Source organism: Rhipicephalus sanguineus, chromosome 1, assembly GCF_013339695.2.
Source record: "Rhipicephalus sanguineus isolate Rsan-2018 chromosome 1, BIME_Rsan_1.4, whole genome shotgun sequence".
NCBI lineage: Eukaryota > Metazoa > Arthropoda > Arachnida > Ixodida > Ixodidae > Rhipicephalus > Rhipicephalus sanguineus.
The window spans coordinates 30,584,646-30,602,691 of NC_051176.1; the positions used below are offsets into that span (position 1 = coordinate 30,584,646).

The window sequence follows — 18,046 nt, forward strand, 5'->3', positions numbered from 1 at the left end:
TAGCCAGAACTTTTTTTTTGGGGGGGGGGGGGGAGGGGGTTCAACCATACTTTATGTATGTTCGTATGTTCGTGCGTGCGTTTGTATGTGTGTGTGTATCTATACGCAAGCAAAACTGAAAAATTCCGGGGGAAGGGGTTGAACGCTCCCAACCTACTCTGGCTACGCCCCTGGACTGTAGGGTAGTTGCAGCAAGTGTGTCTTTGAGTAATGTATACATTAAAATCACCGAGTATAAAAAACGGCTTGTCTGTCTCTTTTGAGCCATGCAAAGTGTGTTATTAAACTTTCAATGTCTATTTTGGCCATTCCTGGATTTCGCTGATTGAAAATTTTTTTATTTACGCAATATCGTCTTATGGCATTTGGGTGGTCTGCCAAGTCCGGCAGCCAACTGGTTATCGTTGCCGCGTTAGCCCTCCCCACGAGCCAGCGCTTGTTAGCGGAGAAGGCCAAGTTTAGCTTTGAACTGGAGTGATGGCACCATGGAAATGTCATAAACAACCCAAATTAAACTACGTACATATATACCAAGAAACGCTTAGGGGAGACGTTCTCATTCTGCTTAATGGAAATAAATAGTTAAGGAAGCAAATTAAAGTGGGACAACGAACAAGTACCCAAATATGGGACACGAACACACGTCTACGCATCTGTCCTCTTCCCATCCTCTTCAATTAGCATTTCGGTGTGCGTAACAAAGGCCACAGGGAAAGGCTTGTAAGGTGAGCCGTGCTATCAGTTTTTTTTTCAGTGCAAAACGGCTGTGGTATACAGGATTGCGTTGTCCTGCGGCAGTTGTTACGTCGGCCAAACCGGCTGGTGCATAAACGTAAGGCTGCGGAAGCACCGAACGGCAGTGCAGGCGCTGGCTGGGGGGTGCGCACCTTGCGGCCCATGGCAGGAGATATTCATGTGGCCCGTACTACAAAAACACCCCAGCGCTGCGCAGCTTCGCAACGCGGGGGGGGGGGGGGGGGATATATGAAGCTCTCATCATTAGGAAAGAAGCTGACGCATGTGTTAGTATTATCTGCGAGGAAATTTGTACCATAGGGGTTATAAATTTTTTGTGAGTTATAAAGGGCCTCCTGTGCGCATGCGGTCATCGATTTTTACGTATATATACTTGCAAGTTGAATGTAATAAAGTTCAATTGAAGCCCAGCTTTGTCCCGTGTTTTTTCTTCTCGTTCCATTTATGCTAGTAATCATGTAATCAACCAATTATTATGTATTGCCCTTCACGATGCACTGACGGCGTCTCTTCAGCGCACCGCCCTTTTATATCAGCACGGTTACATTAAAAGATCCCTTAAATTCAAAAAAAGATCTGATGTATAAGTGTGCCGACCTCGTTATGACACCTTCGGCAATGATGCTGGCCAAGGGCATAGGCAGCTCGCCGCACACGTTCCGTTCGCTGCCCACAGGGATCACCTTGACGGCGCTCTCCTCGCCACTCGGCCTCTGGAGGAGGTACACGTCGGCTGTGCACCCTTCGCCTAGCTTGCGGACTTTGTGGCAATCTTCACTGGAAAAGGAGACTGCGTTACTATATGGGCCGTCTTTCTAGAAAAACAAGGTGGCTAGCTTCTTAAAGTAGATATCAACTTCTGGAATGGACATGATATCCCGAACATAAGTTCATGGTGCGCCGCCATCTTACTCAGCAGCGAAACCAGGCAATTTCTTCGCGCCATACAGATTCTGCACAATCAACATATAACCTTCCTTTAATACTTTTAGAAAGAAACCTAAATGACATAGTTGGTTTTATTGCCTAGTGAATACATCTTAGCTATAGAAATGATGAACGTTTATTGGTCGACTAGCCTACAGCACTCATTATTCGCAGGGCCTACCACATGACAGCTGTGAGTGGACTCCAGCACGTTGCGGCTCTCTCTGAGACCTGAACTCGGGATGAGCGCTGACTTGACACCTATCGCTGGCTAATGAAAAATATATAGATCGAGTATATCTCTTGGCTAAATACCAAGTCCTTACGAGAACGATCAGGGAAAGCTTTTTGCACCGAAATTCCTCCGGACAAACGAGTGGACAGTCCTCCCGTCAGAAGATGCACCTAAATATATTACTGGTCTTAATATGCACCACGATATCACGGCTCGTTTTGTTGTTTGCCGGTGTTCGACAGATTATCACTGTCATCAAGTTACCTCTCGCCGCTGGACGAAACGAACAGTATTATAAGTTTCCCTAACTTTACTGTCGTCGATATTGTCAAGGTCGCGCGTCTCATTCCAGAATGTCGCACACAATATTCAGCACACGCTAACACCAGCGACTAACTCCGAAATGCGTAGTGCACGTCGAAACACGTAACCATGGCCGGCGCAGCACTTCCTTTAACCCATGACTGGACTACCGACGACCGTGCTATCATTGTCTCCCATCTTCTCCGCTGATGATTGACAATATTTTCGGGAAACTACTGACCCGAGACACGTGTGGCACGTGTCTCGGGTCAGACACGCGTGACGTATGGCCCTACTCGTCCATGTTCCTTTTACTCCGGGGCATGCGCACACATACGTACACCGATATCTCGACATACGACGTATACGATAAAAGAAAGCGCTCACGTGAGCCGCAGTGCAACTTCGAACGTCACCGCAGCCTCCTGTTCGCAGATGTTGAGTAGCTGCTGGATTAGGTCCACGGGCGTTGCATCAACATGAGCGGCCGTTGTTTCTTCAGCCTGCGTCACGAAAACGAAAGCGTCGAAATCTGCGATGCATGCATCTCACACACACAAAAAAAATCGCGATTTATTCCCCAGACAGTGCGAAGGAGAGGCTATGGGCCAGTTTTTATGAATAGGATTGTAGGTGATAGTTGCTTACTAGCGAGCAGGAGCTCTGGCGGAAAGTTCGAGGCTCAGCAAGTAGCACCAGTCAACCCCAACCAAAACACGGGCAACTAATTACACGCAGGATTGCTTCCTTACTGTGGCGAAAAACGTATAACTCTTTAGAGTGGCCCGACGAAACGTAGAGTAGGTATTGAAGATTACGGCTTATAATTCTATGACGTACATAGTTAACTTGCGAGGACTGAGGAGTATACAAGAGTGTATGTTACGGTGAACTACGTGGTGTTCGGAAGGAGCTTAGATGATAGACCGTAAATCACGAAGGACCCAGAACAAGACGAGGTTCGTGACCCCAAAAGGTTCTGATCGACTTGTCCTGGTATATCGTCGAATGACCTCAGTATCGGAGGTTATTGCCTCACGAATCGTTCGCAGATAAAATTTCTCGGATCCGTCAAGAACGAGTGGATTACAGGGCATTGTCGCACACTTAAGCACCTTCTTCTCTCGTCGCAACGAGCGCGCTAGATGCTACACGGGAAGGAATGACACGGAGGAAAGAAGCTACGTCAACGCGTGTCAAGACCTTTAGCGCGTGATGAAACGCGGATCGCTCACTCTCGTTGCGATTCCTGTGTGCGCTAGTGTTGCTACTATGTAATTTGAGCACACGATGGAGCGCGGCGCTAGTACGCGGCGACACCCAGCGGCAAGAAGCGCATCTGATCCAAACACCGCTCGTGATTTATGTCAGCTATCAGCAAACAGCAACAATATGCTGTTTGACGGCATAGAGCTGGCGCCCCACCCGCAGAAACGATTGTGGACGGGCCCTCTGTGTACGAAGAGGAGACACTCGAGAAAGTACCGCGCACGACTACAAAAATTGGGCTTAACTATTAGCAGCCGTGTTTGCCATTCGTAGAGCGCGTTCTTTCACCGTGCCCGAGGGGTGTTGAGGACTCCTTTAATAGATTCTGCTCTGTTATCGGCGATTCTCTTCCCGCAGACGTGGAGTTCCGGCTAAGTGGCCTCCCTGAAGCTTTAGAAATGTGAAAACGACATCAAATCTTCGTCCGTTGTGACATCGAATCGATCCAGGCGGTGAAATTGGCATTGGCCGCTGCTTGAAATGATCTCCCAACATAAAACCGCCCTGGCTACCCCGAGTCGAATTGGGAGGGTCTTGAGTAATTCACAAGTTTACATAAGCTCGTGTGTCAGTTCATTTTGATTGACAGACACGATGCTCCTGTTAAAGCCCACATAACTGGCAGGACTTGCAGAAGATGCCAAGGCACAAAAATCACGCTATCATGCCAACGATCAGTGAAATACGAAATTAACCTCTGTAATTGGATCATCGTTGATCACCAGTGCTGGGCAGTATCGAAGATACATGTATCTTAGATACTATCTTACATACTCTGTGTATCTTGTATCTGTATCGCGACATGTCTCGCAAGACGTGTATCAGTATCTGTAGTTCCGATGCATTGAAGAATGTATTGCGTATCTTAAGATACAAGATACTGCGATCGCAACAGCACCGTGCGAAACAATAAACACTGACTGAACTCCGATTCTCAATCTGATACTGTTGCCACTATGATACCAGAATTAAACTAAAGGCAGCGAAATTATTAGATGCGAAGTATCTTATGGCGAAGTTCAATCCGGTGGTGGTGGTGGTGGTGGTGTGCGGCGTGACCGCCCTTACTGCGCATGCGCATACCCTCTCCACTCACCCTCTGCCCTCCCACTCTCCACATCCCCTCTCCAGTATCCCTCTCCCCTGCCCCCTTTCCCCCCTCCCCCTTTCCCCCCTCCCAAAAAACCTCAAAATTGCCCCAGGAAACGTTATTTTCTTCATTTTGAAGGTCTTTATCTCAAAAAAGCCTTGTAGCAGAGCGACGAAACTTCCACATTAAGTTCTTCGCGTACTTATCTACCAAACTGCCGAATCTTATATTTATACAGTTTTTCAGTAAAGAGGTACGATCGGACTAAGTTCAAGAAAACACCGAACCATGGAAACTTCAGAAGACAATTGAAAAAAAAAACCCTATTTTTATATTTCTTAAACTTAGTCCACTTATTCTCCTCCACATCAGCTTTCACAATCATTGAAAACATATTGCATAATTTCGCTGCACTAATAGCTACGGCCCCTCCAATGAGACCCTTAGGCAAGGCTCAGCGCACCAAGCAGGTCTGAAGATCCGATGCTTCCATGCTTAAGAAATAAGCTTCTTAATATAATTTTTCGCTAGTTTGGATGGCAGGAGAGTGAAGTTGACAGCGTTCCCGGGGTCCCGTCGTTGCTGCATGAACTTGCCGAAAGCTCTCGGTCCAATGCGCTCAGAACCAGTACTTTCCTTCAGCTGAATTTCCCGAAGCATCACCTTAAAGGGACACTAACGAGGAACAATGAATTGGTTTAGATCGATAAATTGTGTTCTGAGAAGTCTAATGTCGTTAATTTCGCCATCATAGCTTTATTAATAGAGGAGAAAATCAAGGTCAAAGTTTCATATTTAGATCTCGCGCCGAAATCTTCCCGCGTGACGTCGCGGATTTCAAAGTGTATTTATCGTATTTGGCGCCATTGGCTCAACAAAATTACCCCAAACATGGTATGTTAAGTCTATGGACCCCTCAGAGGACAATGCACTTCATTTTTATCGATTAGGAACTACGTAGTCTCTAGTAGGCGCCGTCAAAATATGTGACGTCACGGCAAATTGTGCGAAAACTTCTAGGTGGCGTCGCCACCCACATTTCCTTTTAGCCCGCTTCCTCGCTTACAAGCGTCTTCTTGCAGCAAGCGTGGTGTTTTTGGCATCGTGAAAGAGTACTTTACTAACATGAGAAAAATCGTGTTGCTCTTTAGTGTCCCTTTAACTTTACGCCCACCGCATCTTGCAGCGAACATTTTTGGCTACCACCTTCTGCCACCTTCTGCACCTCAGTTTGCTTTCTCTTGATGTAGGCTGGCCTGAACCGACTTCTAACTGTGCCAGGAGGTTTCAAAGAGGACACGCCGCTCGCAGTGATCTGGTTAATGACGTAGATTTCTTTTTCAGGAAGGCATAATAATGACATCGTTCAACTGCGCGTTCCGTGAAGATCTTTCATTGCAGTCGTAGCAAAAGCACGCGTAGCACAAGTAGTCCGTCTCACTGACAGTCACTGATCTTTCGGGTGTTAAACGTTCCTTCAAAGCATTGATGTTTAGATCAGTAACTCTGTGAAATTTTGGCTTCTTTGCAATAATTAAGCTTCTTGTGCTTCGAAAGGTAGTCTCCACAATACACTCATTCAGAGCTATGCTTTCTCGCCGTGAGACGCTGAGGAGGAGTAGAGTAAAAGCAAAGCGCAAGCACTATCGGCGTCGAGTGAAGTGTGAACAGCGGACCGAACGCCCGGCCAGTTCAGGCCGTATGCTGCCGACATCTAAGATAGGCAAGCGCAACCGGTTACAGATAGTTTTGCTTTTCTTTCCTTTGACATTCCATATTTTGCTTTGCCACTGGAGCGCCACGTTGATGCTTTCCACTGATCGCAACTGGCGCAGCGCAGTTTCTCTGGCAGCAGCGTGCGTGAAGCGAGCCCTCATAGCTCCCTTATACAGATTTCATCTTGCTTCCATCTATGCCGTGTTATCAGCGCCTAGCTGCGATGCGAACAGAGGGCGGATAGAATAGCGAAGCTCCAGTGCACATGCATTCAAGTCACCCGAGAGGTGTTGCTTGTTCGAACTCAGTCGGTCTGAGGACGTGAAAACGAGCTCTCACTGCGTCATCTCAATACAACGAGCATCTCGGGTGCGCGCGCGCCTGCTTGTAGCCCCGCACTCGTGGCCGCTGCACCCTCACAAAAATTGGTTTCATCTCTCTGTCACTTCTGAGTCACCACCGAGTCACCGCAGTCACCTTCATATAGACCTAGTCTGCAGATTTTTTGCAGACGGCAAGCAGACCTTTCTGATAATGAGCGCACAGAGTGCGTGCGTGTGGATGTATATAATATATATGTATGTATCTATATATTCTGGATTATGACACATTTGACAATAATGATTAAAGGGATTTCACCTTTCAGTCACACACTGATAGGGGGTGACAGAAAGTCTGTCACTTGTCTTCACGTGCTCTGCACCTGGGTTGTTCATGGTCTGTAGAACTTCTGCAGAAAGGCTGCAGCTTTTCTGGAGCACCATGCGACAGCCTGCCAGCTGGTAATTGAATTCGCTAATTAAAATAGCGTTGCACATCCAGCAGAAATTTACATGCATTCTGTGAACGTGTAAATTTAAAATTTTGAAGCGTGGGAATTTTCCCACCGGCACTGAATGGCAGGTCAAGATACCATGGCTATATATACCGGGTGGTCGGTGTTAGGTTGTGAAGCGCGAGTGTGCGGTATTTGCTGTTGTTGCGTGTACGCTGTGGTCGTGTGTTGGTGGGTGTATGTACGGTATTCTACCCCTGGAGGCTGCATGTTACTTGACTCGGGGTGCTAACGCAAAGGATAGCTCTTATTTTTTTTTTCATCCGCGACAAAGCTCCGCACACATTCTGCAGAAGTGCCGCAGAAATTCTGCAGACGTTCTGCAGACAATCTGCCGGCATGCTGCATCCTGACGGCTACAAATGCTCTGATGACTTTCTGCAGAAAGGGTGTTCCAATTGCCTACTGGGAGGTGACAAGGGGTGACAGAAAGTCTATCACTTTTCTTTCCTCATTCCGAATCCGGGGTGACTCGTGGTCTGTAGAATTTCTGCAGATAGGCTGTAAGTTTCTTTGTAAGGGCAGTGACCACCTTTGGCGCCGCTGCAGTGCCTTCGACACCTTTTTCGGTACTGCTGGCCTTTTAATAAAAATAAATCCAATCCTGCCTGCATTTTATACACTTGCTGTGCAAGAAGTCGGAATTGCCAATCCTTGCCTAAGGGTCTCATTGGAGGGGCCGTAACCATTAGTGCAACGAAATTATGCAATATGTTTTTAATGCTTGTGAAAGCTGATGTGGAGGAGAATAAGTGGACGAAGTTTAAGAAATATAAAAAATGTTTTTTTTTAATTGTCGTTTGAAGTTTCCACTGTTCGGTGTTTTCTTGAATTAGCCCGATCGTATCTCTTTACTGAAAAGTTATATAAATATTATATTCGGCAGTTTGGTGGATAAGCATGCGAAGAACGTAATGCGCAATTTTTGTCGCTCTGCTACAAGGATTTTTCGAGATAAAGACCTTCAAAGTAAAGAAAATAACGTTTCCTGGGCCAATTTTGAAGTTTTTTATAAAAACATCTACACTACACATCAAAACTAAAAATACCTGAGCAGAAGCGAAGACATGCATATATTTAGGTAAAGAAATTTCAGCTACTTAACTTAAATATATTTTGTGCAAATCATAACGAAAATTGGCCAAAACAACAGAGCGGATGAGCGCTCCACTCCACCTCTCCGTCATTATTGATTTCCTGTGCTTCGAAAAAATGTTTGGCGGCAAAATAAATTGCGGATCTCTTCTTTCCACTCATCAGGCAATAATATACAAAATTTTGAAATAAATTTAAGAGGTCGACCAGCCATCGTTTGTTCGATCTTACGCGGAATCAGCTATCTAATTGGCGTACCCCTTTTACAGCGAAAGCTGTTATGAGATCATTTCACCGGCCGTTTTTGGCGCCGTAGTTGTCCGCCGCCGCCGCCGCCGGTGTCCGTAACCAGTATTGCTCGAAATAAGAAAAAAATTCCAGGATGGAACGAGGTTCGAACCTGGGCCCTCTGCGTGGGAGCCCAGTATTCAACCTCTGAGCCATGAAGGTGCTTGAAACTGCTTTGCAAAAAGGTCCTATACAGGCTTCATGTCGGGAAGGAACCACATTACCACATGCAATATAGCGTGGTAGAAGAGTAAAATAAGCACCAAGCGTCGCACAACGCGAATTCTGTAACCAGGCGTCACACAATGCGAATTGCGCAACGAGTAGGTTGTTGAATGCTTCCAACCCATTACCAAGGGCTCTGCCATAATTCTTCACCGTCATCAGGCACAGCATCAAAAAAGTGCGCATAATGCCTTACATGCGTTTAGCAGGTACCAATGCTCTCCGTAGAATGACGAAAACTGGCACAGTGCCTGGCGCCCTACTTCTAGAAAATTACAATGATTTATAGCGTAGTGGGTTCCTCGCAATTGCACTTGTATTGGTTGCCAAGGAAGCCCATAAGCGCATGATCCATTTCCTCGGGGTCTGCAGCTGTCTTGACTTGGCGTTTGTGTCACGAAGCCTCGCCAGGCGTGCTGGGTGGTTCCCGGACATAGAAACGCATGGGAGTGACCACATTCCCACATATGTTAAGATTGAAGGATTCTCCCCTTCTAAGATACGCAATAGCATTCAAAGAGTGGACTGGACAAAATTTCAGTCTCGCATGGAAGAGCAATGTCAAGCGAATAGCTCACTTGCCTTAGAGGAGATAATCAAGAGCACGATACACGATACTACGTGTACTCTCACATGCTCTTCGAAATTAACGGAATTTGACATCGAGTTAGAGCGACTTCGAGCAATCCGACGACGTGCTGAACGAAGATACCGACGCACGGAGGCAATGGAAGACTTACGGACCGCTCGACGTCTACAGAAGAAGATTCAGCGCCGCATAGATAAACTCGAATCACAACGTTGGACTGTTTTTTGCGAGTCCCTTGACCCTCGTAAACCTTTATCGCTATTGTGGAGGACGGTACGAGGTCTGCGCACAAAACCCATTCAGCGGTCACCATTCAAGGCGCTAGCTCTCTCTCAAAAGCGACCAGATATTGACGTGGCAGAAGAATTTTGTGCCAGATTATCTGGGCAACTCACAGCACCAAACAGCCTATTACCCTCGAGCATCTGTCCACAACCATGAGATCCCCGCATGGATTTGCCATTTTCCATCCATGAACTCAAGGCAGCGCTAGCTTTGTGTGGACACGCGTCGGCACCAGGGCCAGACGGAATTTCGTACAGAGCCCTGTGTCATCTGGGCGAACGCGCGAGAACTTGTCTCCTGGAGTTGTACAACAAATCCTGGCAGGATGGCACGCTCCCGACAAGCTGGAAGACTAGTCGCCTGGTTCCACTGCTGAAGCCGGGCAAGTCACCGTTGGAGCTCTCATCCTACCGCCCCATCGCATTGGCCAGTTGTGTAGGCAAAGTTATGGAGAGGATGATCCTCGGACGCCTGGAGTGGTACTTGGAGTGCAACAATACCTACCTAGATGCCATGGCAGGATTTCGACGTGGTCGATCATCAATTGACAACGTAGTCGACCTGGTCACCTACGTTCAACACGAGAAAGGCCGAAAGCGTCTCTGCGCTTCTTTGTTCCTCGACGTCAAAGGGGCGTATGACAACGTTACGCATGAAGCCATCCTCACCGCTCTCGAAGAGGTAGGAATAGGCGGTCGGATGTTACGTTGGATACGTAGCTATCTCTCAATGCGATCCTTTTTTGTGAGCACCGAGGACGGCCAAACATCTCCACATTATAGCTACCGTGGCGTCCCTCAGGGCGGCGTACTCAGTCCTGTGCTGTTCAATCTTACGCTGATTGCCCTCCTTGAGCACCTGCCAAGCATAGTTAGGCTATCAATGTACGCGGATGATCTCTGCATTTGGACGTCCGCCGTAACACGCCTACAGTTGCGAGCGAGAATTCAAAGAGCTGCCACTCAAACTGCCCATTACCTCCGTAACAGAGGCTTGGAAATTTCTTCCGAGAAGTGCGCTCTCGTGGCGTTTACGCGCAAGCCTATGAATAACTACAGCGTAATAATCAACGGTCAAGCTATACCGTATATTCGATCACACAAGTTTCTGGGTGTCATAATTGACAGAGACATATCATTGAGCCATCACGTATCGTACCTAAAAAAGCGGTTGATTGGCGTCTGTCATCTGTTGAAGTTTTTCGCTGGGAAGACTTGGGGAATGTCCCCAAGTGCCATGCTACAGCTGTACAGGGTACTTTTTCTCGGCTTCCTGCGGTACAGCTTGCCTGCGGTACAGCTTGCCTGCATTAACCAACGCAAGCAAAACAAGCCTACGAACGTTACAAAGTGTTCAGGCCCAGGCACTCCGGATTTGTCTAGGCTTGCCTCTTAGTGCATCGACGGCGGCTTCTATAGCGATCGCCGGAGACCATCTCATCAAGACACACATTGACGTTGAAACACTCAGGACACATATAAGGCATCTGGCTCGGACTCCCCGCCACCACCTAGCCTCCTTACCAGCAGACAGACCACGCGCATCTTTTTGCCAAACGGTAACCGCTTACCGCGAGTCTTTACCAACATGTTTCATGCCCGCCGCGAGACCTTCGATTCCTCCGTGGTGCCTGACTCAGCCCAACATCAGCCTAACAATACCTGGCATCCGGAAAAAAGCGGATATGTCGTCACCTGCCCTTAAACAGCTCGCTTTACTTCTGCTATATGAGAAGTACCAAGGCTATGTACACGTATACACTGACGGCTCCGTTTTGCCAAACAGCTCAACTGCAGCAGTTGTGATACCGATCAAAGCCACAACACTCAAATTCAAGACCTCCCACCTTACGACATCGACGGCAGCAGAGCTCGCAGCGCTTCGTGTCGCATTACATTTCATAAGTGATGAACGGGCACAAAAATGGACTATGTTCAGCGACTCCAAGGCGGCACTGCAGTCTCTTCTGTCACCTTTACGACGCGGCCCGCACGAACAACTTGTATTTGAGATTGCAGAAGAGACGCACCATTTAACTGAGAAAGGGCACGAAATAACTTTTCAGTGGCTTCCAAGTCACTGTGGAATTATCGGCAATGAACGGGCCGATCAAGCTGCCCGTTCCGCCCATACTGAAAACAATCAACTCTTAATACCGCTCTCCAGAACTGACGCTGCACGGAAGCTCAGCGTGCTTGCTCGCCAACTCACGATGTCGCAGTGGAACGAGCCACACTTCCAGCACGCACGACTATATGGCCTAGACCCAACACTCAGCCTTCGAATTCCCCCAGGACTTCGTCGAGGTGACGCTACCCTTCTGTGCAGGTTATGGTTGGGTGTCGCATTTACCTGTGCGTACGCGTTCCGCATAGGAATGGCCGACACCGCAGCTTGTGACCACTGCGGAAGTGATGAAACAATTAAGCATATTCTGTGCGACTGTCCACAGTACTGTTCGCAGAGACAGTCACTTTGCAACGCGCTTGACAAATTGGACAACCGAACTCTTTCAGAAGAAAGAATCCTGCGCCACCGACAGGACTTTACGTCTCAGAAGAAGGCTGTGCAGGCGCTAATGCGCTTTCTGCGTTCAACCGGGCTATCAGAACGGCTGTGATAGGACATCCTGCATGTATGTGCATGTGTGCATGTTTTGTTTTGTTTTTATTTTATCTCCCTTTCTCTCTGTCCTCTTTCCGACCCCTATATCCCCACCCCTGTGCAGGGTAGCAAACCGGTCGCTCGCACCAGGTTAACCTCCCTGCCTCTTCCTTTTCATCTATTTCTCTCTCTCTCTCCTCGGGGTCTCAGTAAAGTTCTTCGCCCCCCCCCCCCCCCCCCCCCCACCGCCGTCTCTCTCCCACGTCAACGTATGTTATACAGCATGACGGGAGAGGGAAATAGCGACCGGGCGTCACTTAATGCAAATTACATAACTGGTGGGCCGTTTAAAGCTTCCAACCCATTACAAAGAGCTGAGCCATATTTCTTCATCGTCATCAGTCGTCGCGTCAACGAAGTGCACATAATGCCTTACAGACGTGTAGCTGGTGCCTCGCTTCTCCGCAGAATGACGAATAATGGTTTAGTAGGTGCTTCCCAACTTCACAAAAAGGAACACTGATTTTACTTAGATATATTTGTTTTCGTTTTTTAGGCTTCCTAAATGCTTTTACTGTTACTAATCGCCAGGTAATTGGAGCTATAAGTGGCAATATAGTGGGAATAGCGGCGGTGTCCTTCGGCGCTTTGTGCAACTACAGTAAAACCTCGGTGATACGAATCTCGCGGGGTTACCAAAAATATTCGTATCATCCGAAATTCGTATCACCAGAACACATGGAAAATTAGTATGCGACAAAAGGAAGTTGGCATACGTTTTGATTCAGTGTCATGAACAGGTCTGAATGATTGCCAGTAAAGTTTTTAGACGTCAACGATCATACTTGTACTGGTAATACGGTGCATGCGCGCGTGTGTAATTATTGAACCAGACGTGTTGTGCCCCGTCACCGCTAGTAGCCCCTTCCTAATCTTACTACGCTTTTCTGCATGACACCGTAGCACTGCGCCGAAAGTGGCTTAGGATCGCTTTGCACACAACAGATAGAGGCTAAGCTCCTTCACCAAGACCGTCCGCTTCGTCTCTTGGGGTCTTCGTCCACCTTTAATGGGATTTCATGACGGACCCGCAGTCCAAGTTTCAGTCTTGTTTCATAGAACGTCTGATTGCGGGGACATGGCTTGCATCGACGTGGCATGCACGTGTTAACACAGTACAACGACGCTGCTGCCTCGAGCACAGTAGCACGCGTCAACGCGTGGGAAAAAAAAAAGCGCGACGTCAACGTCATCTGTATTCTAAACGCGAAGGCGCCTAAAGGCCTCCAAGATTCGCACGCACTATCTCGGAGGCAACGGCGCACCGTCGACGGTCGTGCAGCGCGCATGCCCGCGCCTGCGCGTGACTGACGCGTCTTCCGCGACAGCGCGGGCAGCACCTGTACGCTAGCGTACGTTCGTATCAAACGTCGCGGGCTACAAATCGGTTCGCGACAACCATTCTCCAATACATTGCAGGCTAATGGGTCTTGGCCGGGACCACAGAAAAATTCGTATCACCCCGAAATTCGTACGAGCCGTGATCGTATGACCGAGGTTTTACTGTACGTCTGAGAGGTTTCTAGGCTGCATATGGATACTCTCGTAGAAGAAAAATTGTTAAAAAATTGCGCATTACTGAGCACGTCGCTAACGAACGCTTTACGCCAGCAGATAAGTAGAATATAAAAGTCATTGCAGTTTTATGTCGTCTACTTAAACACGATACTGCTGTACAGTATACGCGCCTGGTGGTCCGGTATTGCGAAAACCGTAATAAGTTTACGAGCAAAGTAGAACTCCCCAGCGCTATTTGCACCATCGTGTGGGTGCTTCCTATTGTTCTTGTGATTAGATGGCAAGCCGCTAGCAGGTCGGCAAGCAAAGCAGCGACTGCCACCAATTACAAATGCGACAAGCAAAAACCGCAATCAGCGAAGTGTATAAAGAGCTGTCATGTGAAGGAGCTAAAGCAACGCCGATAAGTTGTTTCGGAAGGAACCAAATATGTCTTGAGCAAGAAATACAAAGCTTGTGAGATACTAGTAGATATTTCATTCAAGTGAAACAAAATTGGTCGCAGTTAATAAATTTTCAAGCGACCATCGTTGTGCATAGTGGTTTAGTGCTACCTTATATATTGTCACGTGCGTCGTCGTCACTGGAATCCACAGAAGACGAGGGTGCGGCAGACAAGGTTTATTAGTAAGGAGGCGTACTTGTGCCTCTCACTTAGGACACAAAAGGAACACTAACAGGATCGGAGCGGCGTGCCCATGCACAGCTGCCGTTCCACCAAAGAACAACCCACAGCTTACGTGCTGCCAGTTATTTAAGCGCTGAGAAGACAACACAGAACATGCGCACACCTATCATCAGATACTGCACTGTCTGATACGATGGGCCCATCGGAAGTTAATCGCAGTCCGCTCTAGCCTATCTAAATGACGCGACGGCTGTCGCTCTATAGTGGCAGCTGCGCAGAACGGCATGGCACGTGGCATTGCTCCCCCCTTCAAAAACATCGCCTCGATGTTGAAAGCAAGCACTGAAGTCATAAGGCACTGAAGTTTTCACAAAAAAGAGGAACAAGGGCACATAATGTCTGCTAGCGCGCATAATAGGGTTTCAAACGCACGACGTGAACAATTTCAGACCGCACACGTCGACGCTGGGAGTCTGTCACACCATCCGGGACGATTTCATAGTTCAGTGGCCCTACGCGACGAACAATTTTGTAGGGGCCAAAAAAACGCCGCAGAAGCTTTTCGCTGAGGCCTCGTCGGCGAACTGGTGCCCATAGCCAAACTTGTTCGCCGGGTGTGTATTCCTGATGGCGGTGTCGCAGGTTGTAGTGTCGGGCATCCGTCGCTTGCTTGGTTGCCGTTCGCAGTCGAGCCAGCTGCCTGGCCTCTTCAGCGCGTTGTTGAAATATCGCTACGTCCGGGTTCGGGTCGCCTTCGTTTACATGCGGCAACATTGCGTCCAGAGTCGTTGTCGCTTCCCGTCCGTAAACAAGAGCGAATGGTGTCAGCCCGGTTGTCTCCTGGGCGGCCGTATTATATGCGAAGGTGACATATGGGAGCACTTCATCCCATGTTTTGTGTTCAACATCGACGTACATCGACATCATGTCCGCCAGGGTCTTGTTGAGCCGTTCTGTGAGGCCGTTAGTTTGCGGGTGGTATGCGGTAGTTCGGCGATGGGTGGTGTGGCTGTACCGCAAAATGGCTTGCATCAGTTCGCAACAGAAGGCTGTCCCTCTGTCAGTGATAACGACCTGAGGTGCACCGTGGCGCAGGACAATTTGGTGAACGAAGAATCTGGCGGCTTCTTCAGCAGTGGCTCGAGCAAGGGCGCGGGTTTCTGCGTAGCGAGTCAGGTAATCTGTCGCCACAATGATCCACTTATTTCCTGCGGTAGACGTCGGGAAGGGTTCCAGAAAGTCCATTCCGATTTGTTCGAAGGGCCTTGTTGAGGGTTGAAGTGGCTGGAGTAGTCCAGCGGGTTTTGTTGGCGGTCTCTTGCGGCGTTGACACTCTCGGCACGTCCGTACGTAATGCTTGACGTCTTCTAGAATGCGCGGCCAGTAGTAACGCTCACGGATCCGCGAAAGCGTTCGTGTACACCCAAGATGCCCGGAGGTTGGTTCGTCATGTGACGCCTGCAAGATTTCCTGACGCAATGACCACGGCACGACGAGAAGGTAGGTGCTCTTCCTAGAGTCGAAGTTCTTTTTCACAAGGACACCGTCTTTTAAGCAGAATGTGTGAAGAGCACGCCTGAAAGTTTTGGGTATCTCCGTACGTTTTCTTTCAAGATGTTCAATGAGACAGTTCAGTTCAGGGTCGGCCCTTTGTTGGGCGGCTAAGTCGGAAGCGGTGATCATGCCCAGAAAACTGGCGTCGTCGTCTGCACACGGTGGTGGTTGCTCAACCGGGGCTCGAGACAGACAATCTGCGTCTGAATGCTTTCTTCCGTTCTTGTGCACTACCGATATGTCCAACTCCTGGAGCCGCAAGCTCCACCTTGCGAGACGTCCGGATGGATCCTTTAGGTTCGCAAGCCAGCATAAAGCATGGTGGTCGGTAATGACGGTAAAAGGTCTGCCGTACAAATATGGGCGGAATTTGGAAGTTGCCCACACAATTGCCAAGCATTCCTTTTCGGTCGTGGAATAATTGTACTCTGCCTTAGACAAAGATCGACTGGCGTAGGCGATGACGTGTTCTCGTCCGTCCCGCCTTTGAACAAGAACGGCACCGAGGCCGACACTGCTGGCGTCGGTGTGGATTTCTGTTGCCGCGTTCTCGTCAAAGTGGGCCAAAATTGGGGGCACTTGAAGACGTCTTTTGAGCTCCCGAAACGCTTCTTCTTGGGGTGCTTCCCACACAAACGAGCTGTCTTCTTTCGTTAGACGTGTCAGGGGCTCGGAGACCTGCGAGAAGTCCTTGACAAAGCGCCTATAGTACGTGCAAAGTCCGCGGAAGCTTCGGAGGCTCTTCTTTTCGCGGGGTTGCGGGAAGTCTCGAACTGCAGCTGTCTTCTCTGGGTCTGGTAGAACGCCGGCAGAACTGACGACGTGACCAAGGAACTTCAGCTGCTCGTAGGCAAAACGGCATTTTTCGGGCTTTAACGTAAGTCCTGAAGCCTTAAGTGCATCAAGTACCACTTTTAACCTGCTGATGTGTTCCTCGAAGGATGGAGCGAAGACTATGACGTCGTCCAAGTACACCAAACAAGTTTGCCATTTCAGGCCAGCCAATACGGTGTCCATTACCCTTTGGAAAGTTGCAGGGGCAGTGCAAAGTCCAAATGGCATGACTTTAAACTGGTATAGTCCATCTGGTGTAATAAACGCCGTCTTTTCGCGATCCCTTTCGTCAACTTCCACCTGCCAGTAGCCAGTCCTTAGATCCATAGATGAAAAGTATCTGGCATTGCAGAGACGATCGAGGGCGTCATCAATTCGAGGGAGCAGATAAACGTCCTTTCTCGTTACCTTATTGAGTCGGCGATAGACGACGCAGAATCTTGGAGTGCCGTCCCGTTTTTTCACGATCACTACAGGGGAAGCCCACGGGCTTTGGGAGGGCTCAATGATGTTGTCATGAAGCATTTCTTGTACCTGTTTCCGGATTGCCTCGCGCTCTTTCATGGACACACGGTACGGCGATTGGTGACTTGGTTGCACATTTTCATCAGTTATGATGCGATGTTTCACAAGCGTTGTCTGGCGGATCTTGGGTGACGTGGCGAAACAATCCTGGTAGCTATAGAGCAGTTTCCGCAGCCTTTCGTGTCTTTCCAGGGGCAACGCCGGATTCACGTTAAAGAACACGTCATGTGTACGAGGATGGAGTGCGTCGTCCATCGTGAGTACATCGCTTATGTCCGGGATGGTCTCGAATAGTGCCACAGTGGTGCCCTTTGCAAGGTGACGATATTCCGAGCAGAAATTAGTGATTAGTACACTGACGGTTCCTTCAACGATGTGAACGATACCTCTGGCGATAGCCAAGCCTTTTTCAAAGAGCAAACTCTGGTTGGCCTCGACCAAACCTTCCGCGCAGATGCAGCTGTCAGCGCCCACGGGGATGACAGCACTCGAGCGTGGTGGCAATGTGACGTGCTCATCGAGAATCATTAGCGCCGCTGATAATGCAGGACTTGGATTTCGCGTGACGCCCGTATCTGGTGACAGGGTGATTGTTTGCGCTCGAAGATCTATGATTGCTTTGTTTGCCGAAAGGAAGTCCGCACCGAGAATGACGTTCCGAGAGCACTGGTCCAGGACGACGAAAACAGTAGGGTACGTATGCCCTTCCA

General features: G+C 48.7%; 1 protein-coding gene across 2 annotated transcripts in view; it reads right to left on the minus strand.

The window, feature by feature from the left end:
- LOC119379048 (serine/threonine-protein kinase haspin) overlaps positions 1–2,781 on the minus strand; it is an 88,605-nt gene extending 85,824 nt beyond the window's left edge. For both annotated transcript variants that reach the window (XM_049413906.1, XM_037648232.2), the window contains exons 1-2: positions 2,609–2,781; positions 1,354–1,533 (exon numbers count right to left, since the gene is read on the minus strand). In XM_049413906.1, coding sequence (XP_049269863.1) covers positions 1,354–1,394 — 41 coding nt within the window. In that variant the 5' untranslated portion in view covers positions 1,395–1,533; positions 2,609–2,781. The remainder of the gene's footprint in view (positions 1–1,353; positions 1,534–2,608) is intronic.
- Between the last annotated feature and the right edge of the window lie 15,265 nt (positions 2,782–18,046).